Genomic DNA, 26664 nt, shown 5'->3' on the forward strand with positions numbered 1-26664 from the left:
ACACATGCGTTGCTAAAAGGGTGAAGCTCCAGTCCTGAACAGAGGGTGGGAGGTGCGGCTGTTTCCGGAAGTGTTTTCCCCGTTCTGTATTCCCATTTCAATTTGTTCTTTAAACAATATCCTCCAGTTGGCTCTGATTGCTTGTATATACTATATACACTGCTGTGCAAAAGTTTGGGCACAAAGATAAAAGATCCCTCTGAGCACCAGTTGAATCAGAATAGAAGAAATCAGCAGTCATTGGTTAAAGAAACTGGAAGCTGAGCATCAAAATGTGTGCAGATTTAAACAGGAACAGCTTCCTGTTTCAGTGTCAAGGTCACAATAATGCAGCCGAGAACAAGCTGGAGTTAACAGCTGCAACGTGTTGCTTTAGCAAAGCTTTTCTTCAGACTTCACAATAGAAACAGAAGGTTAGTATAGGGTTGGCACTATTGGAACTAGGGCTGCACAATGTATCGTTTCAGTATCGCCATTGCGATGTGTGCATGTACAATAGTCACAAGTCGCCAATGAACTCAAACACGTGATGCTACAACTTTTTTGCTGCTTGATACAAAAGGAAAACTCCCACGTCCTCATTCTACGTGACTAAACCAGTGATACCCATTAACTAGCTACAGTCCAGGTAGGCCCGCCACAGTTTCATAATGAACCGAGAATATTTTTACACTTCCGCGTCTGCCTGGGGGGGTTCAATTCAGTGGGTCAGACGCGGCTGCTCGTTGTGGGAGGATCCTCTCACACCCTGGCTGGACCTCGCGGGGCACATTTCCTCCATGTGCACCGCGAACGGCTCTGGTAGGTCTGCTCTTGGAAAGGCCCGGGGGTGAAGGTGACTCTGACCGTGAGCTTCACAGCACCCTTCCCCCGGACCTCGCTGCTTCCCAGGTCCTTGTGCTCTCTCTAAGCAATATAAATTGCAGAAAAAATATATATATTGCAATGTCAGATCAGAGAATATCAGCTGAACACACTATGGACTGACAAACCACAGTTTAAACCTCTAGAAAAACAGACTAACTCAATATTTAGAGCCTAGTTGATCCGTTGTGGTTCAATAATCATCGAGGGTCCCTGTCCTGCAAACAGAGCTGAAAGCTTCCAGTTTCTCTGCTAAGACCAAGTGGAAGAAATGAATGACCTTTAAAAACATTTGTCCTTCTTCGCCCGGAAAATATGTAGTGCCATTGTTGCTCTAAAAGAGAAATAATTTATTTTTTTGTTGAGGAAATGAATCACCTCCCTTGCTTTGTCATGTAGGCTATAGGATGTTCTGCATCATGGAATAAGCTATAAGAGAACATAAATTTACGTTTCATCCCCCTCCCTTCGTCCGTTATCTCTGTACCAGCTTCATTTCCTCTTCTGCTCATATATTTGTGTTTTCTTCCCAGTTTTGTCTCCAACGCTGAGTCATGTTGGCTGCTTCGTTAAGTGTTATTTCCTGTTTACATCATGTGAATCATTTGCTCTTTGGCCTGAGTTTAAATGCACTTATTTTCCTTTATTCCGTGTCCATGTACTGTTTCAGCCTTGCTCTCTCTTTCTCTGTTGTGTGCCCTAAAACGGGAGAACATTGTTCTTCTGCAGCTGCCTGTTTTATAGGATCGATGAGTCATTCTTTCCTCCTTTTATTCCATGTTTCCCACTACTCTGTTTCGTTTTGAGTTTGCAAATGATGCAGCTGGTGTAGCTGTGATTAGTGCAGGTAGAAGCACTCATACACAAAGTCTTTATTTATTTATTTACAGGCTAAAGCCTTCCTGGAAGCCTCTAGATAAATGCATTGTGTTTATGACCCTATTATTCACAAATGTGTATCTGCCTCAGGCCTGAGTGTTTCTGCAAAATCCTCCCAGTGTGTGGGTTATGTAACAGGTCTGTCTCAGTCGACTCCCGGTCCTCCACAACAGCTTTGATGCTGCTGTCAGACTGCATCCCACCGTGGCCTCATAGACTCCGTCCTCTCAGGTAGCTAGGTTTAGCTCGCTGTAGCAGTTCGTGCAGCTTCACAGAGCTGCTAACATGGCTGTACACTCTCAGTCTGAAGTCGGTGGGTAACCAAAACCATCTCCGGTTTGGGGTGATTTTAAAATAATACAAAAAAAATGCAAAAACCACAAAGCCAAATTGTAGTTTTCACTGGGGATGCCAGGTGTCTTACAGTGTGCGTGCTGGTTTTTGGGCTTTAACAGGCTCTGGCATGGATAGGGAAGAAAGAGCAAGATACACACTGTGTGTTTATCTTTAATAATTAAGTTTTACACAGAAATATTCTGTTGTAATCTGTTCAAAAAGTACAAAATGTCTTTTAAGTGGTCCCGTCTCGAGTCTGATCTCGCTGATAGCTGATAGGTACGTGGTGTGTTTATATGACGTAACGCTGGTGGTTAGGACACGGTGTCACTGTGTGGCCCAGTTCTCTCCATCATGACAGTTGTTGTTGTTGAATTATTCCTCCTTCAGCTTGACCTAACATTACTTTATTACTTTATACGTTATTTAATTTTACACTTAATGAAAATCACGATGTGTGACTCCCTTCATGTGGCGCCTTCAGTGAGGCAGACGGCCGCAGTAGTAAAGAAAAGTAGATCAAAATAGATTTTTGGAAGTTGTGAATTGAATCAGAATCTTAGAAGATAAGAATTGCGATTCTTACATGAATTGATTCCCCCCCACCCACCCCTACTAATCAGACCTGTATCAGAAATTTTTTTATACAGATATTATTTACATGGTGGAACATGACATCATTATTATTATTATTATTATGTTGTTTTACATGCATTTTACCGTATTTATTTTTAGCTAGGTGTACCAAATAAACTGGTAACTGGTACGTCATCTCAATATAGGCAAAGGATGCTACGTAGTGATCCCAGGGACAAATATACTATTTATTATTACACGCCATTGTTGAATACTCGATTCTGATTGGTCAATCACGGCGTTCTGTGGTCTGTAATTTCTGTATTACAGACCGTTGCTATGTATAACAGACCGTTGCTATGTATAACAGACCGTTGCTATATATAACAGACCGTTGCTATGGATAACAGACCGTTGCTATGTATAACAGACTGTTGCTATGTATAACAGACCGTTGCTATATATAACAGACCGTTGCTATATATAACAGACCGTTGCTATGGATAACAGACCGTTGCTATATATAACAGACCGTTGCTATGTATAACAGACCGTTGCTATGTATAACAGACCATTGCTATATATAACAGACCGTTGCTATATATAACAGACCGTTGCTATATATAACAGACCGTTGCTATAGATAACAGACCGTTGCTATGTATGACAGACCATTGCTATATATAACAGACCGTTGCTATATATAACAGACCGTTGCTATAGATAACAGACCGTTGCTATGGATAACAGACCGTTGCTATAAATAACAGACCGTTGCTATGGGCGCAGCTCTGATGTCTGACTCTGGTGGACCGTTTTTGTGTCAAAATATTGATTTCTTCAGTAAGTAGCCGTGTAATAAGTGGGATAATGTACAGCTAGAGGGTCATTGTTGTGAAAGAATCCCTTTCAGGGCGATGCTGCCCTGAAGGGGATTCTTTCACAACAATGACCGGCTCGCTGTACATTATCCCTTACTTACTACTCATATTTTGTTTGGCAAGTAACTATAGCTCTGACTTTTGACCTCCTTGCTTATCCGTACAATAGTCTGTACTTGTTAATCACCCTCAATGACAGCTGAACGTGTGAAATATACATTTATCCCACTGCTCTGTGAATTTTGAGGCAATTTGTCCTTTTAGAAATGTATTTTAGAAAGGGAAAGTCTGGGAATTTGAAGTTGGGAGACTCAACTCAAATACAGCATTTCTTTTCTAGGTCGATTACAGCATTAGCTGCAACTGGATTAAACTCAAATATATTTAAATCCTTTAGTCTGTATTAACGGGCACTATAGATTGTAGTAATTGTTGCAAACTGCAGCACCTCAGAAGACACATTTACCATGGAGTAAATCACAGGAAAAAAAGATTTAAAATCGGTCATTGATGGGGATTCTGCGTGAATTTAAATCATGATTCTAACTCTTGCTTTTCTGTCTGTTATTCCAGGTCCATTATCCAGATGTGGAGAGAGTGGAGTGGCTGAATAAGGTACACACACACACTTTATCTCTGTCTCCTCTCGCCCACTGGTTGGCTCTACATCAGGCGCTGTTAGCCTGTTAGCTAGCAGAGGCACACAGGTAGGGTTTATAAATAGGATGTGAATCTGGAGCTCTGCTAGACCCTGACCCAGTGATGCTCCCACTTCCCTGGAGAGAGACAGAGAGAGAGAGAGAGAGAGAGAAGTGGAAGAGCATCACTTACTGTAAATGTTCAGGTGGACTTCCAGTAAGAAGTTAATGGATGCTGCTGATGAACAGGAAAATGGCTTTTTAATATCCAAACCTGACACAGTGGTTGTCATGTTGTCTTTTATGGTTGTTTACAGGCGCAGAGAGTCAGATTTTAAGGGGCAATAAGACAGATTTATGCTCACAGATTTACCATCATTTATCTGTGTGGGGTTGATGGGTGATAACTCCCGCTGACTGGCGTTTTATAAACTGCTCGCCAGCTGAAGATGAAGTGCAGGGAGCGACCACGAGGGCTTTAAAGACTGATTTTGTACGGTATTTTTTAAAAGTTTGGGGTTTTTGTGTTTATTTTGAATAATGCTCATTTCAATTTATTTTTATATAGCGTCAAATCATAACAGAAGTTATTTCAAAATACTTTTCATATGGAGCAGGTCTAGACCGTACTCTAGGATTTATAGACCCAATTAAAAACTCCCCTTTAACGGGTAGAAACCTTGGACAGAACCAGAATTAAATGAGGTTTCCTTCAGGACCACAGAACCACAACAGACCACAAAAGTCTGACTGTCAGTATCCTTCAGATCTTTAGTCCATTTTTTCCAAACAGCTGAGAGGCCGACCACACCCCAGGCAAAGCATGTTGGGTGACAACCAGCTCTGAGAACATTCCTGCCCGTTTGCTCACACACACACATATTCACGCCGTCGTCTCGTCTCGTCTCTTAGCCTGTAAAGATTCTTCAAAGCTTTTTTTTTTTCTGGGTCACTGAGCAGCAGACGATCAGGAAGCGAGGAGAGAAACGCTCTGAACTCAAAGCCCTCACAGCGCCAGGATGTGGCTATGGCACATTAACAGATTAATGAATAATTTCCGTTATTGTTCTTCAAATTTTATTACTGTAATATTCTCCTTGCAGAAGATAATGTGGCAGTAGGTTTTACAGTGGTTAGTATCGCAGAAGTCTGTTTATGTGGACTCATTGACTACGTTCACACGTTCACAAACATATTCTGTTTTTTTGCCCTTATTCTGAAAAAACATCCTACTAAGCTGTTTACATGGCTGATGAAAATGAATATTCCACTAATATTCCTGTTAACATGCAGCTGTGCATACTCCGATTAATGTAACCGGTGGCGAACACAACCTCCCTCTTTCATTTCCTTCAATTATCTTCATGAAAAGGTCGGCATCGTGATATCCAAGTCTTTCATAATGTTTAAAAGTAGGTGTGTTTCTCCTTCAGACCAGAAATCTGGGCTTTTCTTTTGGGCATGCATCTCTGCAAACTAGTTGGTTTGTTTCCAACGCACAGAGCTGGCCGCAAACAGGCAAGAGGTCGTGTGTTGCAAACTGCTGTAAAAAATCCCAATTGAGATGCATATTGTGAATGTGCTGTATACATGTCCAAAGAATGCTCCTAAAAACCTGAATAATATGGACATATCCCACATGTCTTAATCGGAGAAAGGCTTTGGAATAAAGCCTGATTCAGAACATCCAAACAGAATATGTTATGTTTACATGCCCCGTAATCAAATTCACAATGTTATCATATTCTGAATGATAATGGAATATTGGTGTGCATGTAAACGTAGTCAGTGTGTGAGTCTGGTCTCTGCACTGTTTCTCATTTCAACCACATTAATATACGGCAATATAAATCTCTCGTGGCTCCAAACAATGAGAAACCAGATCATTCCCACAAATAAAAAGGATGGAGTTGATTAAAAAGACCACCAGGCATGCAGTAAAAACAGCCCTCTCTAACGGCTGCGGCTAACAGTGTTACCAAGAATGTGGCATCTGGCTGAAACGGGTCTTAGCTCCAGCCTGGTGTCAACCATGTGGGATTTGGACAGGATCCATTTGTCTAATTCGCTCTCTCTCTCTCTCTCTCTGTCTCCCTCAGACGGTGAAGCAGATGTGGCCGTTCATCTGCCAGTTTGTGGACAAGCTGTTCAGAGAGACCATCGAACCAGCGGTAAAGGAAGCCAGCCCTCATCTCAGCACCTTCTGCTTCACCAAGATCGACATGGGCGACAAGGTGATGAGATAGCAACACCCGGACTGTCATGATGATGCAGTATTTAATTTGTAAAGGAGTTTAAACTTAACATTTTCCACTCCACACCTCTTTTTCATAGACCCGTTTTATCCTTTTTTTAGGGGGGGAGGGGGTGTACAGGGGGTCTTTAGTGGGAGATAGCAGGTCAACGATAGATGTCACATAGAAGTGGTGTACATCATCTGAAAGCTGGGAACCTGGAGATTAATTTGAGATGCTGCTCAGCACTATGTGACAAGATGTTCTAGTCATGAATCAGAAATAAAAATTGATTAATTAAAATAAATTGTGAAAGTTTGGGTTGATACCATTTGTTACACAGATTTGGTGCTAAATTTAACCATTTTTTACCACTGGAGAATTGATAAAATGATCAATAATCCCTCCAAAATTCCACATTAAGACACCAAAACCTTGAGGAACACCACAGAAAAAGCCATGCAGTGATTTGGTTTCAAAAACCTTTGACATTTGGAGATTTCTGCAAGAATTTCATTTTTCGGCGATCGGATGGCGAGCACTTCTGTTGTGTAAACTGCTCAGAAACCCACTTATTGTTAATCTAGCTAGGAAAGCCATCCATCCTCTGAACGCTCTAGGTCTATAGTTTGTGGCTGTAAAGTTTCATGAGGCTGTGATTATCCTAGAGGTCACCACAGGTCATTTTATACAATGAGGTCAATGAAATGGCTCCTATGGGGCTCAAAAACAAAGAAAACTGTGACACAAAGCAACAACAGTACAAACAGAGAGATTATCCCATAAAATGATTAGTTGTACTAGAGCTATTACATCTCATTCTTCTCTGTTTTAAAGCACTTTTCAAAGTGGCAACAACAATAAAATCAAACAAAGAAATATGAAATACTGTAGTACTATTTGGAAAATGTCTTAAAATAAAATATTAAAGTATTAGTAATTTGTATTAAATGGGTTAAAACATGTACAGTAATAATACTGTTGCTCATAGCTTGTAGGTGTTTGGATCTTTTATTGGTACATTTCTATTTTCGTCTTCTGTGTTGCTGTTGAACTTCCATGACTTGCATGGACTGAATGTTTTAACTCTGTCTCAACAGAACAAATATTTGTTGTGAAAAGCATCCCTCTTTTGTTTGTCTTTTCTTAAACCACATACTGTACTGAGGCAGATTTGGCTCACATTTCAGAGCATCACAATGTAGGTGATGACCAGCAGATATTAAAGGTTTTCTGGTCAGAGTCGAGAGAGATTTGCTCACTTGCTCACTGTTTTGTGATGTCTGTGTTTCTGCAGCCGCTGAGAGTGAACGGGGTGAAAGTTTACACAGAGAACGTGGACAAGAGGCAGGTCATCATGGACATGCAGATCAGGTACACAGTCAACATCTCACATTCACAAACTCTTGGCTTTACCACTGATCGCTGCAGTTTCTGAAGGTTAAGGCTGGTGATATTCCAGATATTTCTTATGTTCAATAATCCCCATGAAAAGACCAACAATGACTTGATCCCACTACAAAGCAGCGAAAGTAGCGTAAATAGTCTCCAATGCACTCCTGTTTATTAAAAAAAACAGCTGTGCCCAGCTGTTTTAGGAAATTACTGAACCTCTTTAAAATATTAAACTATATATTTTTGACTTCTTTTTATTGGTATTATAGAAATATAGTCATCTTGACATCTTCAGGTAGATATATACACTATATATATATACAGTATATGATATATTCACTGTGCAATATAAACATTTCTGTTACAAAATCACAAAATCTTTGCACAAATAATAATAATGACAGTAATAGAAGATAATTAAAAGAAAACAAATTATAATAGAGAAATTTAGAAAATAATAATAAACAAAAAGAAAAAAAGAAATAAAAAAAAGAAAATAATAAATAAATAAATACGCAGGGTTTGCAATTAACAATCGTTTTTGTTATAGATTAGTCTGTCGATTATTCTCTCGACCAAACGATCAATCTATTAGTCTACAAAATGTCCATCCCAGCCTCTCAGAGCCCACGAAAATATATACTCTTGAGCCGTATTAAAGATATCCATCTTCAGCAGTTCCCACTGGGCTACTACTGATGACACCAGCCTTTTTCTTTAAGAATAAAAGTGTCTAACAAGTGCTGTTGTTTGCTCTGTATTGAAACAAACACATGAAGCTATAAATATGCAGTTTATGGATGTGTTTCCTTTCACATCATAACATTAATCCTCTTATTGCATTTCTCTTCCTTTCAGTTTCGTTGGGAATACAGAAATTGACGTGGACATCAAGAAATTCTATTGCAGAGCTGGAATCAAAAGCATACAGGTAGTACTGCAGTGTGGGATGTACAATGTTAAGTACTATTAGTCATTTTTTATGCTGTGTCATGATGTATATTTGTTAGCCAGGCTCACACAGAGCAAAGAATAGCTCTTTAAAACTAGTGGTAGATCATGTGTGGTTCCTGCTGTGTAGCTAGATTCATCAACAGTGCTGAAACGATCGGTTCATTCATCCAGTAGTCGATCGGCACAAAATTAATGGTCAACATTTCTGACAATTCATCATTTGAAGTCATTCATCAGGCACATATTAGAAATATTCTCTGGTTTCAGATTCCCATATATGAGAATTTTCTGTTTTTCTCTGTTTTATATTGTTGTTAATTGGATATCTTTAGGTTTTGGGCTGTTGGTTGTACAAAACAAGTAATATGAAGACAAACAGCTGGGCTCTCTGCGCTTGTGATGGACATTTTTTTTTACTATTTTAATAGGTTAATACCTCCTTTTTTTGTGCAAACAATTTTTCAGTTTTGTAAAATAAGTATTTCAATAGAAAAGCTAACATAAAGCTACAAAATAATACAAAATGCTAGGGTTGCAACTAATGATTATGAATAATCTGTCAGTTATGTTTTGATCAATCAATTAATTTAAGGCTTAGTCTATAATTTGTTCATTTGTTCATCACAATTGACTTGATTTGTCCGACCAACAGTCCAAAACTCAAAGATATGAAATTAACAGCGATATAATAGATATAGAGAAGAGCAGCAAATATAGATGCTAGAACCGGTGAATATGTGGAAATGTTATTCGCTAAAATATTTAAATGATTAATCAAAATATTTGATTTAATGGAAATTGGCTGATACTGTATATTAAACTGATGAATTGTTCCGGCAGTAAGAGGATACTAAAATAAAACAAATACATAGAAAGTTCAAATCAATTCAGTGCAAAATGTCACCAAATATTTAACCTTGAACCACATTAACATTAATATTCATTTTATGAGGTTATAGAGGATAAAAAGGAGACTTTCAGACAGATGTTGTTGGTGGTAGCCGTCGTTCCCTCGGTCATGACCACCCCATTAACCCCTGACCTCCCCAGAGACACTTTTACATAATGTGTTGACACAGGACTGATAAAGAAGACGTTATCCACTCGTCTGTTGGCATAGGATCAGGCCATATTTGCTGTTCAGAGATCAGAGAAAGCGAGAGGAGAGAGAGAAGAGTGGGAAAGATTTACAGAGAGAAAGAGGCAAAGTCAATATTTACCTCTTGTGTATGGCTTCAAATTTTATAGCGTCAGTCTCGGGGCTGTGTGTCAGCTTTTCACAGGCTGCTGGAGAATTAAGTAGTTTAGACGGCGAAGACGTTAACTTAGAGCTTATCGTGAATGATGAGTCACTCTCTAGGAAGAGTTCTCTCTCCATCAACTGTCAAATTACATCAACTCTATCCTTTTTTAGTCACATCAGTTACTGAGAAGAGAGCTTCTTCTTCTTCTGGTTAAATGCATCCTGACACAAATAATCTGCTGCACATGATTTATAAAGCGCACTCCTTCAGGCAGGAGGACGGCAGAGATAAACAAACTGCTATCTTCTATCTTTCCACCGCACCCATTCTGATGAGAAAAATGTTACTCAGAGTGAGTTAGGACCAAATTTGGTGGTGCAGACGGGCGGTCTACATATCTGAAGTTTGAGTCACTGCATCCAATGAGAAAGCAGCTTGAAGGAAAAACACTGAGGGGGAAAAATTCACTTGTTTCCTAAGAATCATCCCTCATATCTGTTCAGTTTAACATCAGTCGATTAAAATAGTTAATCTTGATTAACTGCAAATTATTCGCACAACAGGCAACAACAGCTGTCAGTGTGCTGACTTGACTATGACTTGCTCCAAACTGCATGTGATTATCATAAAGTGGGCATGTCTGTAAAGGGGAGACTCGTGGGTACCTTTAAAAAATCTATGACGGAAGACTTTGGCCAATCACAGGTCATTTCAGAGAGAGAAAGCGTTCCTATTGGCTGTGCTCCGGCTGGTGGGCGGTGCTTGATATTTCCTCAACTTGATCTCAACATGGCTGCCGGGTCACAAACTTTCTCATTTTACAGCTAAACAGTACACTACAAGATGTTTCTGAAAACATTGATTAATGAATCAGAATATTGATTCATGTTTGATCAGCGCTGCCTAGTTTGACCGTTTGATCGGAGTTTGCGAGTGATTGACAGCCGGCTCTCAAAGACAGCAGTTGGACAGCAGACTCCAGATCAGCTCTGATTGGTTGTTTTCCTCCTGTCTGTGAAATCTTGCAGATGCCATTAGGAGCACCGGAGGACACAGAGGAACATGATTTTTTTTCATATTACCTGTCTCATGCACTACTGTCAGGATATAGCGACCGTTTCATAAAAATAACTTTTTTTAATCATATTTGCTCCATTTCTACCCACTGCTGCTTTAAGTCCAATTTGTTTAAACAACATTTATAATGTGAGAAGTTTACCTTCTTCTGATTGGCCTCTCTCACCTAGTTTGACAGCATCTATGACACCTCTGTGAAGCCATGGTTCACATTCCTGGTCTCAGAAGTCTGTCTCTGGTCCTGCAGGTCATGAAAGATCACAAGCAATGATTGGTCGGGGCTCAACGCACAGCAGGAATAAATCTGACACAGCGACCATCTCTAAAGACATAAGTGTCCTGTAGTCTAATAGAACAGTGAACAGGATCAGTAGGTTTCATCACTGAGGACTAACTGACTGATTCTGAATGTGTTTGTTCGTCCTTCCAGCTTCATGGGACGGTGAGAGTGGTGATGGAGCCTCTGCTGGGAGACATGCCTCTGATCGGAGCCCTGTCTGTCTTTTTCCTCAAGAAACCAGTGAGTACCTCGACCTTTGACCTCATCCTCTGACTATGACTTCCTCATGTGGTGTACCAGCAGGGTAAAAAAAAAACAGTTTTTGAAACTACAGAATATTTTCACTGCTGATGTTATTTTGATAATCAGATTTCCACCTGGATTTTAATCCTTTATTAGTATTTTTCATCATTTTAAATGTAATACCCACCTGGATACATTAGCCAAACTCCGGTGTTCCGATTGAAGGAGGGGCCCCCTAGAGTCATGTTTGGCGCTTTGCAAACTGCGAACAAAGAAAAAATATGTTGTGTAATGCGCTAAAATATATTTTTTTAAAAAATGCAATTTGCAGAAGCACAAAGAAAGATGTTTACAAAGTTTGCTCAAATAACTTGTAGAATCAGCGGCACTCAAACGGGCGTTCAGAAATATTTATTACTTTATATCTTCTGGATCTGGGTGGAGTTCACTGATAAGCTGCTGTTTAGGCGTTGGGTCAGTAGGATCCTGGTAGTCGGTATGAATAGTTTTGATGCAGCCGAGTATTTCGCATTTTGGTGTTGTTTATTCATCACGCTCCCCTCCCCCCCCCGCCCTCCCCGGTGTGTAAAGGCCTTAACACTGCTGGTCACATGTATCAACCTGAATGCAGCTCCAGTTTCCTGCAGTTTTGGTGACATTATTTGTTAATTTCCTGAAAGTTGCCGTGATCCTGAGCTTGACTGGTGACTGCGGTGTTGTTGTGGTTTATTGTTACAGTGATGTCATTAGATTCACATACCAGTCTTTGTCTGGTTTTATCCGGTATGTACTATTTGTACATCTTGCCGTTATGACTGCCAGAAATAATCTGAGGTTTGAACAGAGGAGTGTTTTCACTCTGAATGAAGAATGTGTGCCCTCTGTTCACACATTCATTGTACTATATTGAAGTAGACAATAGAATAGATTTGTACACAAAGTGCTGCTTTGGTTTCATACAAACATGCTGGATTGAATTCTAATTGTTAGATCATGCAGTTATGCAGCATTTTGTCCTTGTAGCACTGTGTGACAGTTCATTCTTGTTCTTGAAGATTATAGTTTTAACAAAAATGACTCAAGTTCTCCCTACTACCTTTTTCCACACAAGTATAGACAAATTGCCAAATGAGTTACACTGTGTTTCATGTCAGGAACAAACCAAGTGTCACCAGTGAGTTCCTGTTGTCACAGGAAGTACAACATATTCAAATTCAGATCGAATTTATTGGCATTTGCACAGGTAGGTACAAGACAATACAAGTACATTGGAAATGTACAGGTACGCCTACATTGGATTATAGTATTAGCCTCAGACAGCTAGCATTGTGGCTAGTTTGATAAGCAGTAAAAAGTTAGAGACTGGAAATATACGCGTAGAATAATGAGTTGTTCTGTGAAATCCCCCCACCACGTTGCTTTCATATTCTTCCTGTGCCAGCCTGGCAGAACGGCATTGTGGTCCTCCGCCGTGGTTTGCATCTAGAGCGCTAACTAGGCAACGGAAAGACATGCGCCCACTTCACTGTGCTGCACAACCCACGAACACACCCAAACACACGGTCGCACGCACACAAAACTGTATTTGTTCGTCCACGCAGTCTAACACACAGACGTGAGGATTAAAGAGGAACCAATTTCACACATCATGATCATTTTAGCTTAAGTGACATCACTCGAGTATCTCTGCAAGTTTATAACAGATAGCATCTGTTATCTACAGGAGATGTGGAGAAGGATGGAAGGAAGGAAGGATCTAATTGAGTTACATTCCTAGCTAGATTGACAATAAGGGGGGTTTCTGAGCAGTTTCCACCACAGAAGTGCTCGTCATCCAATTAAACCAAATCAGAGCATGGCTTTTTCTATGGTGTTCCTCAAGGTCTTGGTGTCTTAATGTGGTATTTTGGAGGAATTATTGATCATTTTTTTATCAATTCTCCAGTGGTAAAAACATGGTTGAACTTAGCACCAAATCTGTGTAACAAATGGTATCATCCCAAAAATTGCCATGAGACATAATAGAGCATGGGGATGACCATCACAAACTCATATCATCATGTTCTACCCTTTCACAATTTATTTTCAATTGATTACTTCATTTATTAATTCATTTTAATTCATTGACTATTCATCTACCCCTGAACATCCCCTGTCTACTACCCCTACTCCTGTAAAAAGAGAGCTGAATGGTAAGAGGTTAAGTATCTTTTTTTTTTTTACTGGACAGACAACAGGGATAAATGCTCTGGAATGATGTCTAATTAGTGCCCGTTAGCTAGCTAACTCAACACAATTATACCAAAGCAACAACAAAAATACATGCATCCAACTTTGTGGCTGCAGACCACAACACGCTCAAGACAGTGTCCTCATTCGCCTCAAGACACAACCATGTTCCCTTCCTCTGTCTCACACACACACACAAACATACTCACACTGATGAAAGAAAGGCAGCTGCTCAGAATATCTACACCGCAGACGGAAAATGACTGCCTGCGAGACTTAATCACAGGGAGCGGGGAGTTAGCACATCACCAAAACATGCCCGTCTTTACAAAAAGTAGTTCTCAACTTTCGTTCTCAACAATAAAGAAGTAATTAGTTAAAGAGGAGACAGGTATACCTTAACAGAACATCACAGACATGAGTGATAAACGATGAGTGGTTTTGAGACTGATTATGTAATGCAGTAAGAGAGAATGAGAGGCTCTTTAATGCCGTAAACAATCTAAACAATCTTACACCAGACTGCCTGAGGCTTTACTGTCTGCACAGAAAAGACAGATACTGCTTTGTTTGCACAACACTGTTAAAAAAAAAAAACAGGTGATACACTTTTACTTTTTTTAAATCTCATTTTCACTTCCCTTTTAAATAATAAATGTATTTTTGGGGAGTGTCGTCAGCCGATACTGCACTGTTCAAAAGCTCAAAAAGCAGATTATTACAGTGATCTTTCATCTTTAAATGTAACGTTTCCCACATGCCACTCATCACTACAGAAGATGTTGAGTGACTGAACATCATTCTGGCCCGTAGAATTATATTTCAAATTCTTGTCCACAAAGTGATGTTTCCAGATATAAGAACAGATTTTTGACATTATGTACATGGAATCTGGGATTTTCTATTCAAGGTACAGATGCAGTCATTAAAAGAATGAGCAGTCATGGGAAGTAACTAAGTACTGTAGTTAAGTACATTTTGGTACTTGTACTACAGTATGTGTCCTTACATTTTCTGCTACTTTATACTTCTACTCCACTACCTTTCAGATCAAATATTGTAACTAGGGCTGTCAATCGATTAAAATATTTAATCGCATGATTGTCCATAGTTAACTGCAATTAATCACAAATTATTCGCACATTTTTTATCAGTTCAAAATGTACCTTAAAGGGAGATTTGTCAAGTATTTAATACTCTTATCAACATGGGAGTGGGAAAATATGCTGCTTTATGCAAATGTATGTATATATTTATTATTAGAAATCAATTCACAACACAAAACAATGACAAATATTGTCCAGAAACCCTCACAGGTACTGCATTTAGCATTAAAAAATATGCTCAAGTCATAACATGGCAAACTGCAGCCCAACAGGCAACAACAGATGTCAGTGTGTCAGTGTGCTGACTTGACTATAACTTGCCCCAAACTGCATGTGATTATCATAAAGTGGGCATGTCTGTAAAGGGGAGACTCGTGGGTACCTATAGAACCCATTTACACTCACATATCTGGAGGTCAGAGGTATTCTGAAATGTGCCATTCTGCATAATGACTACTTTTAATTTTGGTACTTTAAATATATTTTGATGCAAACACTTCTGCTTGTGCTTAAACCTGCAGCAGGCAGAATATTTTTGGCATCATCGGGCAAAAATTCCATAATAACCTTTCAGCATATTGTAATGCAAGTGTTCTGAGAGAAAACTATAACTTTTGTAATCACATTTGCTCCATTTCTACCCTCTGCTGCTTTAAGTCACATTCTGAATGCAGAACTTACAACCGAGTATTTCTACACCCTGTTGCTACTTTTACTTAAGTAAAATGTCTGAGTACTTCTTCCACCACTGAACGTGAATCTTGGGTTTGAATGCATAACCTAATATAAGTATAATATTTTTTAAGCTCAAGCTTCTCTGTATATATGCAGAGACATTTGAGCAGTTTCGTGCGTCACTTCTCCTCGTTGCTCTTCATCTGCTTCGGCCGTAAAAACAGTTTGCAGCACTTGACATTTTAAGCCTCTTTTATAACCTTTTTAAACTTTACGATCACTCTTAATCCTTAACATACTCACATACACACACATACACAGACACACACAGACACACACACTCCTTCTCTCTCTGGCTCCTACTCGTATGCAGAAACGTCCACCTCACAATATCAATGGTATGTTTCAAAACACAAACACGCTGACATCATGTCATTCCACCTTAAGTCCACATATATGCTAACCTTGACAGCTGCCACGTGGCTCTCTCTCCTTTTATAGACTGTGGACCGGTGTTATTTTGAGCTGGGTGCCTTCCCAACACGAGGCTGGTGACTGTCTCATGAACTAGACCTTACAGTTTGTGATGATGATGATGATTGAACAGTGACGTGCAGTCAGTCTGCTCTGCTGCAGGAGCACTGCAGACTGGCTCACAGATTGAAACAGATACTTCTCCTCAGTTCTGACTCATTTGTTTACGCTCTCTAAATCAAGTGGTCCTGATTATCAAGTCAAAGAGCCTCCCTGTCTCAGCCTGTCTCACTCAGACCCGGAAGTCGCTACTTGCTCACCTCACCTCGGCTCCACCCTATTTTGAAAATTAGGATTTTTTACCTCCATGCTCTGACAAAAGACAAAGCAGTAAACCCTAAAACTCCAGTCTTCTTAAGGACAATATGTCCATGTTTTTCTACAGTCTTTGCTGCTGTTATTACTCCTTCTGCTCCGACTACTACCACCATTATGCCATGCTGCTGCTCCTCCTACGACTATTGTTAGTACTGCTTTTACTGCTCCTACTATAATCACTGCTGCCTGTACTGTTACTACTGTTAGCACCAACTGTATGGCAGCAGCAGCAGCAGCAGTAACCACAATATTCAGAAGATATCAGGGTGTGTCAGGTATGTGTGCTGTGATTCAGCCTTGGTTTAATACTGCAGTCGTTCCTGTCTGACACCATGATGAATATGCGACTTCCTCATCATAATCCGGTTCCTCAGGTAACCCAGTTTTATATCGGAAGTATATAAGCCTCAAAACTGGGTTAGAAAACCAGGTTAAGCTCCCATTCTGAATATGACAATCCTGAGTGTAGGGATTGTAAGGTTTCATGTGCAAACGCAGATTCGCTCATGATTTTTGCGAATGTATGGTGGAGTGCAGCACCTCCATTAAGGGTTATCATTACATCATCATCTCCATACTGTTCTGTTTGTACTGAGAGGCTCAGCCTCGGGGGCCTGACGGGTCAATATTTACAGCTCGTCTTGAATAATTGAAATAGTGAAAGAATTGTAGTGACCTAATCACAAGTGATAATCTGTCTGCATCCTTTCTTTCTTTCTTTTCTTTTTTAGCCGTGCCAAGAGGTTAGGGAGTATGCAGTCATGTGCACTAACATCACACGTAGCCACACACACACACACATTAGGACGGTAGCTAACAGATAATCCTTTCTCATCAATTCAAAAGCAAACCTGTGTATCCACTGCCGCAATTACTGTGACAAGTAGGGCTGTCAACGTAATCACGACATCATTGCGTTAACGCAAATTAGTTTTAACACCAATTTCTGTAATGCATTAACGCAACCTGTGATTTTTAGGTTGTAGTGGGCTCAGTTTTAAAGCTAGAGTGAAGGTATCATATGAAACTATAAAACCTAAGGAACCCATTGGTACCAACCATGTCATACTAGCTTGTCACGAAAGAGGTTAAATAACGCTCCAAACTTATGCTAAGTTTTGGCGAGGAAAACCTGGCATGGCCATTTTCAAAGGGGTCCCTTGACCTCTGACCTCCAGATATGTGAATGTAAATGGGTTTCTATGGTTACCCACTAGTCTCCTCTTTACAGACATGCCTACTTTATGATACCCACGTGCAGTTTGGGGCAAGTCATAGTCAAGTCAGCACACTGACACACTGACAGCTGTTGTTGCCTGTTGGGCTGCAGTTTGCCATGTTATGATTTTACGTATTTTTTATGCTTTTATTATTATTGTCGTATACATTATATCTGTGTTTAAGTAAGAAGACATTTCAGTGCACTGATAAGTTGATTGTTCAACCGTTAAATGCTCTGCTCAGTACATATCTTATATTACTATTAAACTATTACTTATATTATTATTATTAGTATTATTATATATTATACTAATATTGACAGATCTTTTGGGGTTTTAACTCTCAAACATCAATACCTTAATTGTGTTATTTAGGTGTTTTATACTGTCAAGAATGCAAACCTCCTAAAGTGTGTTTTTTAACGAGCGTTTTCTTTCCTCAGTGATCCATCTGTTAAATTCATTTAAAGTTATATTAGGATATCTTTTTTTTACTACAGTTAATGTTCTGTTTTCTGTCTCACTTGTTTTTCATCAACTGTGGATTTCTTTGCATAATGTTGGGTTCTTTTGTTGCTGATGAGAAACTGTTTTCACATTTTGTGTCTTATTTTGACATCTCTCCTGATCTACTGTAACATCGAACAGATGTTTATTTGTTAATGTAATGTCATTTACAAAGTACCTTACCACACATACTTCCTGTTTTGTTCGAAGCCTAACCCAATCTGCCCGGCTCTATTGATTATCGGGTCGATTGAATTCGGGCCGGGCTCCTCAGCTCCTGCTGCCGCTTCTCTGCTGACTCATGACGGTGTCAGTTAGGAGCTGATAATGTGTAGAACAAGAGCTCAGACAGCAGTTTATTGTTCCATACCAAACCTTTTATTTCATATTTAATGTTTCTGCCGTAGTTTAGTTTATTATATGAAGGAAAAAATGTAGAGATATAAGTTTTTACTCAAATCATGTTTAGGGTTAGGATGATTTGGGCTTTTGAATCAGATTAATTTAGTTAGTTAGTTCCAACACTCACATTATTAAATAGATTTGACTATTTTGATGCCCAATGTTGGTTTGGGGTTTAGTTCAACTGATTGTCTCCTTAAAAACTGATCTGTGGTGGGAACAAAAGTCGTGTGCTTTTCAGTAGATCATGTTTTCCCTTTTAAACCATTCTTTTATTATCTCTTTTATTTAAACTCTTTTATTAAAATCTAAATCATATTTCTTCTCTCCCTTTCAGTTGCTGGACATCAATTGGACGGGACTCACAAACATGCTGGACATTCCCGGTGTCAAGTAAGTACAGTAACTGCATGCAATGTGTTGTGACTAAAGCCCCTCTCCCACTGGACGAACAACCCACCAGCATCTGGCTTTTGTCTTTAGCGGGAAAGGTTATGATCAGCATTCATTCCCGGAAAACAAATGACTCAGCAGTAGTCACGGTTATTTATTAGCTCCAGCTTGGATCATACCTTGCTTGGCAGAGAGAATAGCGGGATCACATATCACACAAAAATCCATCTTTGAAGGCTTCAAGTAATGCATTTGTGTCAGTCAGTGTCTTACTGGCAGCTACAGGCGTGGTTTAGGTGTGTGTGAGGCGACACAGAGTTGACACACTGTTGGTTCTAAACAACAATGGCGGCTCCTGAAAAGGTTAGCGTAGATGCTGTAGCATCATCTCTATCAGAACTGGAGAGGATTTCTTCATTAAAAGAAGAACAAAGAACGGCACTGAATATTTTTCTACATGGAAAAGATGTTTGTGCTCTTCTCCCGACTGGCTTTGGCAAGAGTTTAATTGACAGATGGTTCATCCAATCACTGTCAAGTATTTTTTGAAAGTCCCTGCCCTTTTCCAAACAGTTTCCATTGACAGCTTCTCAGATGGTTCCGTGTAATCAGTGGGCGACCTCCAGGTCTGTAAAGTGAAGTACCTTAAATCTGCATTATTTCTAATAGCCAGCAGGGGGCGACTCCTCTGGCTGTATAGAAGTCTATGAGAAAATGAGCCTACTTCTCACTTGATTTATTACCTCAGTAAACATTGTAAACATGAGTTTATGATCTCAATCACTAGTTTCAAGTCTATTTCAATACAGCATGATGTTCATTTAGTAAATTATGGTCCCATTTAGAGTCAAATAGACCATAAAACAGGGGATGCCTTAGGGCGGGGCTACCTTGTGATTGACAGGTCGCTACCACGGCGTTATCCGGTCTGGGAGTTGTCCGTGTTTTTGTCTTAGATCTTTATATCTTTCACAGTGTGTTTTCAGCTCATGGAAGTTAATTATAACCTTTTTGGTCGCCTGAAAATGTCTTATTCAGCATTTGTTTATACTTAGCTCCACCCTTTATTGTCACATCGGGTCTCAAAAAAACAAGATGGCGACGGCCAAAATGCCGAACTCAAGGCTTCAAAACAGCAGTCCACAAACCAATGGGTGACGTTACGGTGACTACGTCAACTTCTTATATGCAGTCTGTGTGTAACAAACCATTTGGCACATCAGGTTAGCTCTGATCGGCAGTGATGGAAACATGACATCCGGGTGGACTCGCTAATTTCGCACCTGTTCCGCCGCTTTCTTTTTTCATCTCAGCCACAAATTCAGTCCGTCTCCGTCCAAGCAGCACGCAAACATTGTTCCAAATTAGTCGGCGCTGAGTTTGAAAGAGAGACTGAATAATTAACAGATAACCACCGTAACATTTTCACTGTTAACTAACCGCGTTTGTGTTGTTGAACGTGACACACACAGGCGTCCATTACCTATTTTAACTCGTCTCATGTGTGGGGGTGTTAGTGTGTCTGTGGGTCATTTGGTGGTCTGTGTATCCTTTGATGTTAATTAGAATGAACCAGTTTACTTTGTTGTTAAGAGCTGAGCAGCCATATCCTGAACACACACACACTATTTTGTCTCCATATGGTCGTGCTCTCACACACTATGTACATCCTATGTTTGGATCTCAGTGTGCTATAAGCAGTACACATAATGCACACACACACACACACACACACACACACACACACACACACACACAAGTTTAAGGGTTGCTGTTACGTCATATCTTTGAGCTGAGGTCGGACGTCACTGTTTAATTAATATTTTCCTACATAAATACCATATAAAGAGCAGCACATTTTAGATCAGTTATTATTTTGGATCAGTATTCAGCTGTAATACATTTAAACATTTATGTCCACGTCTGTCATCTGGCATTGCATTGTCGGAATATTTCAACCTCATATTAGGCTGGATGAAAATATTATTATGGTTTAAGTGAACTCTACTTTCCAATGCAAACGCTGGGCACATTATGAGGGCACCGAAATGAGTTCAGAGCTCAGATGAATTCAAATTCCTCATTCAAATGATGTACTGTACAGTGAGAGTGCCAGCGCCAACAGAGAAGCGTTCAGCATGAAACATGTTTTATAGTTTCTATCTCGTTTGATATAATAATCAACAAACACAGAAACAGCTTTTTATATCACATTCTTCTTAAACCACAAGTATTTAACCAAAACATTTGAGCAGCGTTTTCTAACTTGTGTTTTCCATTTAACAAGTTTTGTTTGTTGAGCTCAAAATGTTAAAGGTGCTCTATGGAGTTTTTTTCGTAAACAAACAAAACTCATGTTTGCGTTCGGTGTTACTCACCTTGGTGCGAGTGATATATTTCCATCCTCATAAAACAATCGCAAAGGCGATTTTTCTCAAAAGTTTGAAACCTGTATTGTTTACATACATTTTTACTAGCAAGACATCCTCTTAACAAGTCTCCACCTTTGCCGAAGCATTGCTGCGTTTCCTGGCACATTACTGCCTCCTGTAGATCAGTGGGATAGTGTGACACCATTGGCAGGAATGTGTATTGCGTCGTAGACAAGACAAACAAAACAGCCCCTAGAGGTCAAAAACTCCACAGGTTACCTTTAATAGAGCCACATACTGTATAGCACAGAGAGTGAGGCTTGCTGCCAATGTGTCCTAGCAGCCAACTGCCAGAAAAAATTCCCCTTCAGCCCAAAATGCATCTCCCCATAGACTGCCATTAAAAAGGGACATCTGTAAAACTGTGGACCAGAAACCTTGAACTGCACATTATCTATTTCTCTTTATACATCCATGGTTCAGCTTTTTTCGAACTGACTGGTTCTTTTTCCCTTTATTCCAAAATATTTAGCCCAAATATAAAACCTAATGCAGTCTGTGCAGCAGGTACTTGAATGCACATTTGCACATATTGGACTTGGGCATGGATATAGTAGAGAGTAGAAATGCCAGAAATGCAACAAAAATCTTACATATTGCAAAAAAGAGTTTGCATATCGAAAAAGAGAAACGTCGTCGTACATTGTCGTACTTGCTTCTTCCCCTACTGGAGACAAAACACTCAACATTTCAGAGGCAAGGCAGCTTTATTTGTATAGCACATTTCAACAACAGGGCAATTCAAAGTGCTTTACAGAAACATTCAAGAACATTGCGACAAAATGCAAAAGAACATTAAGAAATAATTAAAACAGTTATAAAAACATAAAAACATTAAAACATTAAAGATTAGAAAATAAAAACAAGCTAAAAATAAAAGCTAGGATAGAAGCTAAAATTGCATAAAACTCAAAAGAGTAAAAGTTATAGTGCAGTGTCAGAATAAAAGGCACCCGCAAACAGGAAAGTTTTAAGCTTTGTTTTAAAAGAAGTGAGAGTTGGAGCGGTCCTGCAGGTTTCTGGGAGCTTGTTCCAGATATTTGGTGCATAAAAACTGAATGCTGCTTCTGCATGTTTAGTTCTGACTCTGGGGACACTAAGCAGACCTGATCCAGATGACCTGAGAGGTCTGGATGGTTCATAACACAGCAGAAGATCAGAAATGTATTTTGGCCCTAAACCATTTAGTGCTTTGTAAACCAGCAGCAGTATTTTGAAATCAATTCTCTGAGAGACAGGCAGCCAGTGTAGAGACTTCAGAACTGGACTGATGTGATCCACTTTCTTGGTCTTAGTGAGGACTCTAGCAGCAACGTTCTGAATCAGCTGCAGCTGTCTGATCGATTTTTTAGGAAGACCGGTAAAGACGCCGTTACAGTAGTCAAGTCGGCTGAAGATAAATGCATGTACTAGTTTTTCCAAATCCTGCTGAGACATCAGTCCTCTAATTCTTCTTATATTCTTCAGGTGATAGAAGGCTGTCTTTGTAATTGTCTTAATATGGCTGTTAAAGCTCAGGTCTGAGTCCATGACTACACCAAGGTTTCTGGCTTGGTCTGAGCTTTTTAACATCACAGATTGTAGGTGAGCACTAACCTTTAATCTTTCTTTTTTGGCTCCAAAAACTACAACCTCAGTTTTGTCTTTGTTCAGCTGAAGAAAATTCTGGCACATCCAATTATTGACTTGTTCAATGCACTCACTCAGTGCTTGTATTGGACTGTAGTCTCCTGGTGATAGAGTTATGTAAATTTGTGTGTCGTCTGCATAGTTATGGTAATTTATTTTGTTGTTCTCAAAAATCTGACCCAGTGGGAGCATGTAGATGTTAAACAAAAGAGGCCCCAAGATGGAGCCTTGGGGAACTCCGCATGTGATTTTGTTCAGCTCAGATTTGCAATTACCTATAGACACAAAGAAGTCCCTGTCTTTTAGGTAGGATTTAAACCAGCTGAGTGCTATGCCAGAAATACCCACCCAGTTTTCCAGTCGGTCTAGTAATATATTATGGTCAACCGTGTCGAATGCAGCACTGAGATCCAGTAAAACTAAAACCGTAGTTCTACCACTGTCTGTGTTCAATCGGATGTCATTGAAGACCTTAACAAGAGCAGTCTCAGTGCTGTGGTTTCGTCGAAAACCTGACTGGAAGACATCAAAAGAGTTGTTTAGTGCCAGAAAGCTATTTAATTTTTGAAAAACTGTTTTTTCAATTATTTTAGACAAGAATGGAAGATTTGATATCGGTCTGTAATTATTTACTATTGATGAGTCCAGATTGTTCTTTTTGAGGAGTGGTTTGATGACAGCAGTTTTCAGGGCCTGTGGGAACACTCCTGAAACAAGAGATGCATTAACAATCTGTAAAAGCTCTGAGACCATACAATCTGATACTTTTTTGAAAAGGCCTGTTGGCAGAATGTCAAGGCAGCATGAGGAGGATTTTAGATGTTGTATGATTTCCTCCAGGTATGTCTGATTTATTGGATAAAACTGTGTCATGGTATTTGCACCAGGTTTAAGTGGACGCAGGGGAAACAAACATCCTGTACCTGCTATGGAGGAAGTGACTGCTTGTCTGATTTTGTGAATTTTTTCTGTAAAAAAGGAAGCAAATTCATTGCAGGCCCTGGAGGATAAAAGTTCAGAGGCTACTGACACAGGAGGGTTTGTTAGCCTGTCGACAGTAGCAAACAGGGCACGTGCATTGTTATTGTTTTTGGTGATGATGTCAGAGAAGAAGGACCGCCTTGCATTTTTCAGTTCTGAATTATAAATGCAAAGTCTCTCTTTATAGATGTCATAATGAACTTGTAGATTTGTTTTCCTCCACTGGCGTTCAGCTTTTCGACACTCTCTTTTTTCATTTCTTACCAACATGGTATTTCTCCATGGAGATTTTTTCTTACCAGAGACAATCTTCACCGTGGTGGGTGCAATGGTATCAATAACATTTGTCATTTTAGAATTGAAATTATCTACAAGCTCATTGACAGAGGTCCAGGGGAGGGTGGGTGTGGAAGAGAAAGCCTGAACAAATTGATCACTGGTATTTTCAGTGATATACCTTTTTGTGATTACCTCTGTCTTATCATTCCTGTGCACAGGAAGAGTACTCTCAAAGAATACACATGAATGATCAGACAGAGCAACATCCATCACTACAACCTTGGAAATGTTCAGGCCCTTTGATATGATTAAGTCCAAAGTGTGTCCCCTATTGTGTGTGGGCTCTGTCACATGCTGACTCATTCCATAGTTATCAAGAACCTGACACAGTTCTTTGGCCCCTCTGTCCTGTTGGTTGTCAACATGGATGTTAAAATCACCAACAATGACTACACAGTCAAAGTCAACACAAATTACAGACAGCAGTTCAGTAAAATCATCAAAAAAGTTTGCACAGTATTTAGGTGGCCTGTAGATATTGAGAAACAAAGCTCGAGAAGAGGAGTTCAGCTGAAGAGCGACATATTCAAAAGAAGCAAAATGTCCATAAGATATCTGTTTGCATTGGAGAGAATCATTAAACAATATGGCAACTCCACCTCCTTTCTTATGCATTCTAGCTTCGCTCATAAAACTAAAGTTGGGAGGAGTTGACTCGATAAGAACAGCTGCACTGTTATTTTGGTCTAACCAAGTTTCAGTTAAAAACATAAAATCAAGCTTGTGCTCAATAATAAAATCATTGATTAAAAAACTTTTTCCTGCCAAAGACCTGACGTTTAACAGGGCTAGCTTTAATGTGCTAGAAGCATTATTATTATTTTTTGGGACATGGTTTGGCTGGCAAGGAATCAATGCTAAATTTGATAAATTAGCACAATCAGTAAAAATCTTCCTGTTTCTTTGCAGATTCACCATTCTTTTTCTACTACTTATTAGAACTGAGATAGAAGAAGCTCTCATCACACAGGGCCCCAGCTTTTCCTGGAAACAGTCACGTGTATCATTAGCCTTGAAGCCTGGACCCAGCACATATCAATCTGTGCTTGCAACATTTTGTAAAGGAACATCCTTATCAGACTGCGGAGACAGAGGCTGATTCCATTGTGGAGGGGATGGAGGTGGTAGGTGTCGTGCTTGTGGAGATAGTGCCAAAGTTGTTTGAGGTCGACCTCGTGGGGGGATCATGGGAGAGAAAATGGGTGTAGGGCGGGGAGTAAGTTTAGTTCCAGCATTGACCAGCTCCTTCATGTGGTCAGTGAACTCCAAGAGGGGGGAGGAGGGAGAAAGGGTGATAAGCGAGGATGAGGACGCCTCCTCTTGTCTCTGCTGTATCCCAGGGCTGGCTTGTGGTGGGGGGTGAAATGATTCTCCTTGAGGTCCCCTGGCACATTGTGTTGTGTCTTCCTCCAGTGGTGATTCCTCTTGTCTCGCGTCCTTGGCAGAGGGAACAGATGAATGACGCAGTAAGTAGAATAGGTTGGAGTTGAACAATTTTACTCCTGACTTGTTTAGGCAGAGTCCATCTGCCTTGAAGAGATGTCTGCGGTCCCAAAAAAAGTTAAAATTGTCAATAAAATGCACTGAGTGGGATTTGCATGCTGTTGAAAGCCATGTGTTCAGTCCCAGCAACCTGCTGAATCTCTCGACTCCTCTTCTGATTGGCGGCAGGGGTCCACTGATAAACACCTGAGCATTCACAGAGCTGACCGTGTTTAGCAGACCAGTAAAGTCCCGTTTCAGCACTTCAGACTGTTGCTTCACAACATCATTCGACCCAATGTGCAATACCACATTTTTCACATTTGGGTGTGCAGTCACAATATCCAGGATTCTTTCTGCCAGATCAGAGACCATATCTTTGGGAAAACAGAGTACTTTGATGTCTTTACTCCACATGCTTTTCACATCTTTAACAGCAGCATCACCCACAATCAGAGTTTGAATTTGAGGCCCAGTTGTTAGCTTTCCCTGTAGCCTTTTACCTTCAGAGTTGCTTTTGGTTCTTACCCTGCTGTGTGAAGAGTTGAGATTATCCAGGGCATCAGATCGAGATCCAGGGTCCTGCAACAGTGGAGCAAATCTGTTCTCCAGTTGCAAACTTCTTTGTTGGGGAGGTTTGTTACTCATCCTTCCTTTCACAGTTGTCCACGGTTGGACCTTACTTTGTACAGGGGTTGATGAGGCACTATGCTCGGATGCTAATGCAGGCCAGCCGGTCGCATCATATATCTGAGGGTGCTGGGTTCTGCCTGTAAGTTTTCCTCCCATTTCCCAGGGACATGATTTACGCTTTGG

At 40.0% G+C, this 26664-nt stretch overlaps 1 protein-coding gene across 4 annotated transcripts in view; it reads left to right on the plus strand.

Moving 5' to 3' along the window:
* The window catches only part of LOC119499268 (extended synaptotagmin-2-A-like), a 65053-nt gene that overhangs the window by 14252 nt on the left and 24137 nt on the right, over window positions 1–26664 (plus strand). For all 4 annotated transcript variants that reach the window (XM_037788540.1, XM_037788541.1, XM_037788542.1 and 1 more), the window contains exons 3-8: window positions 4110–4151; window positions 6274–6408; window positions 7706–7782; window positions 8662–8734; window positions 11509–11598; window positions 18930–18985. In XM_037788540.1, coding sequence (XP_037644468.1) covers window positions 4110–4151; window positions 6274–6408; window positions 7706–7782; window positions 8662–8734; window positions 11509–11598; window positions 18930–18985 — 473 coding nt within the window. The remainder of the gene's footprint in view (window positions 1–4109; window positions 4152–6273; window positions 6409–7705; window positions 7783–8661; window positions 8735–11508; window positions 11599–18929; window positions 18986–26664) is intronic.

This window comes from Sebastes umbrosus, chromosome 12 (genome assembly GCF_015220745.1).
Source record: "Sebastes umbrosus isolate fSebUmb1 chromosome 12, fSebUmb1.pri, whole genome shotgun sequence".
Classification (NCBI taxonomy): Eukaryota; Metazoa; Chordata; class Actinopteri; order Perciformes; family Sebastidae; genus Sebastes; species Sebastes umbrosus.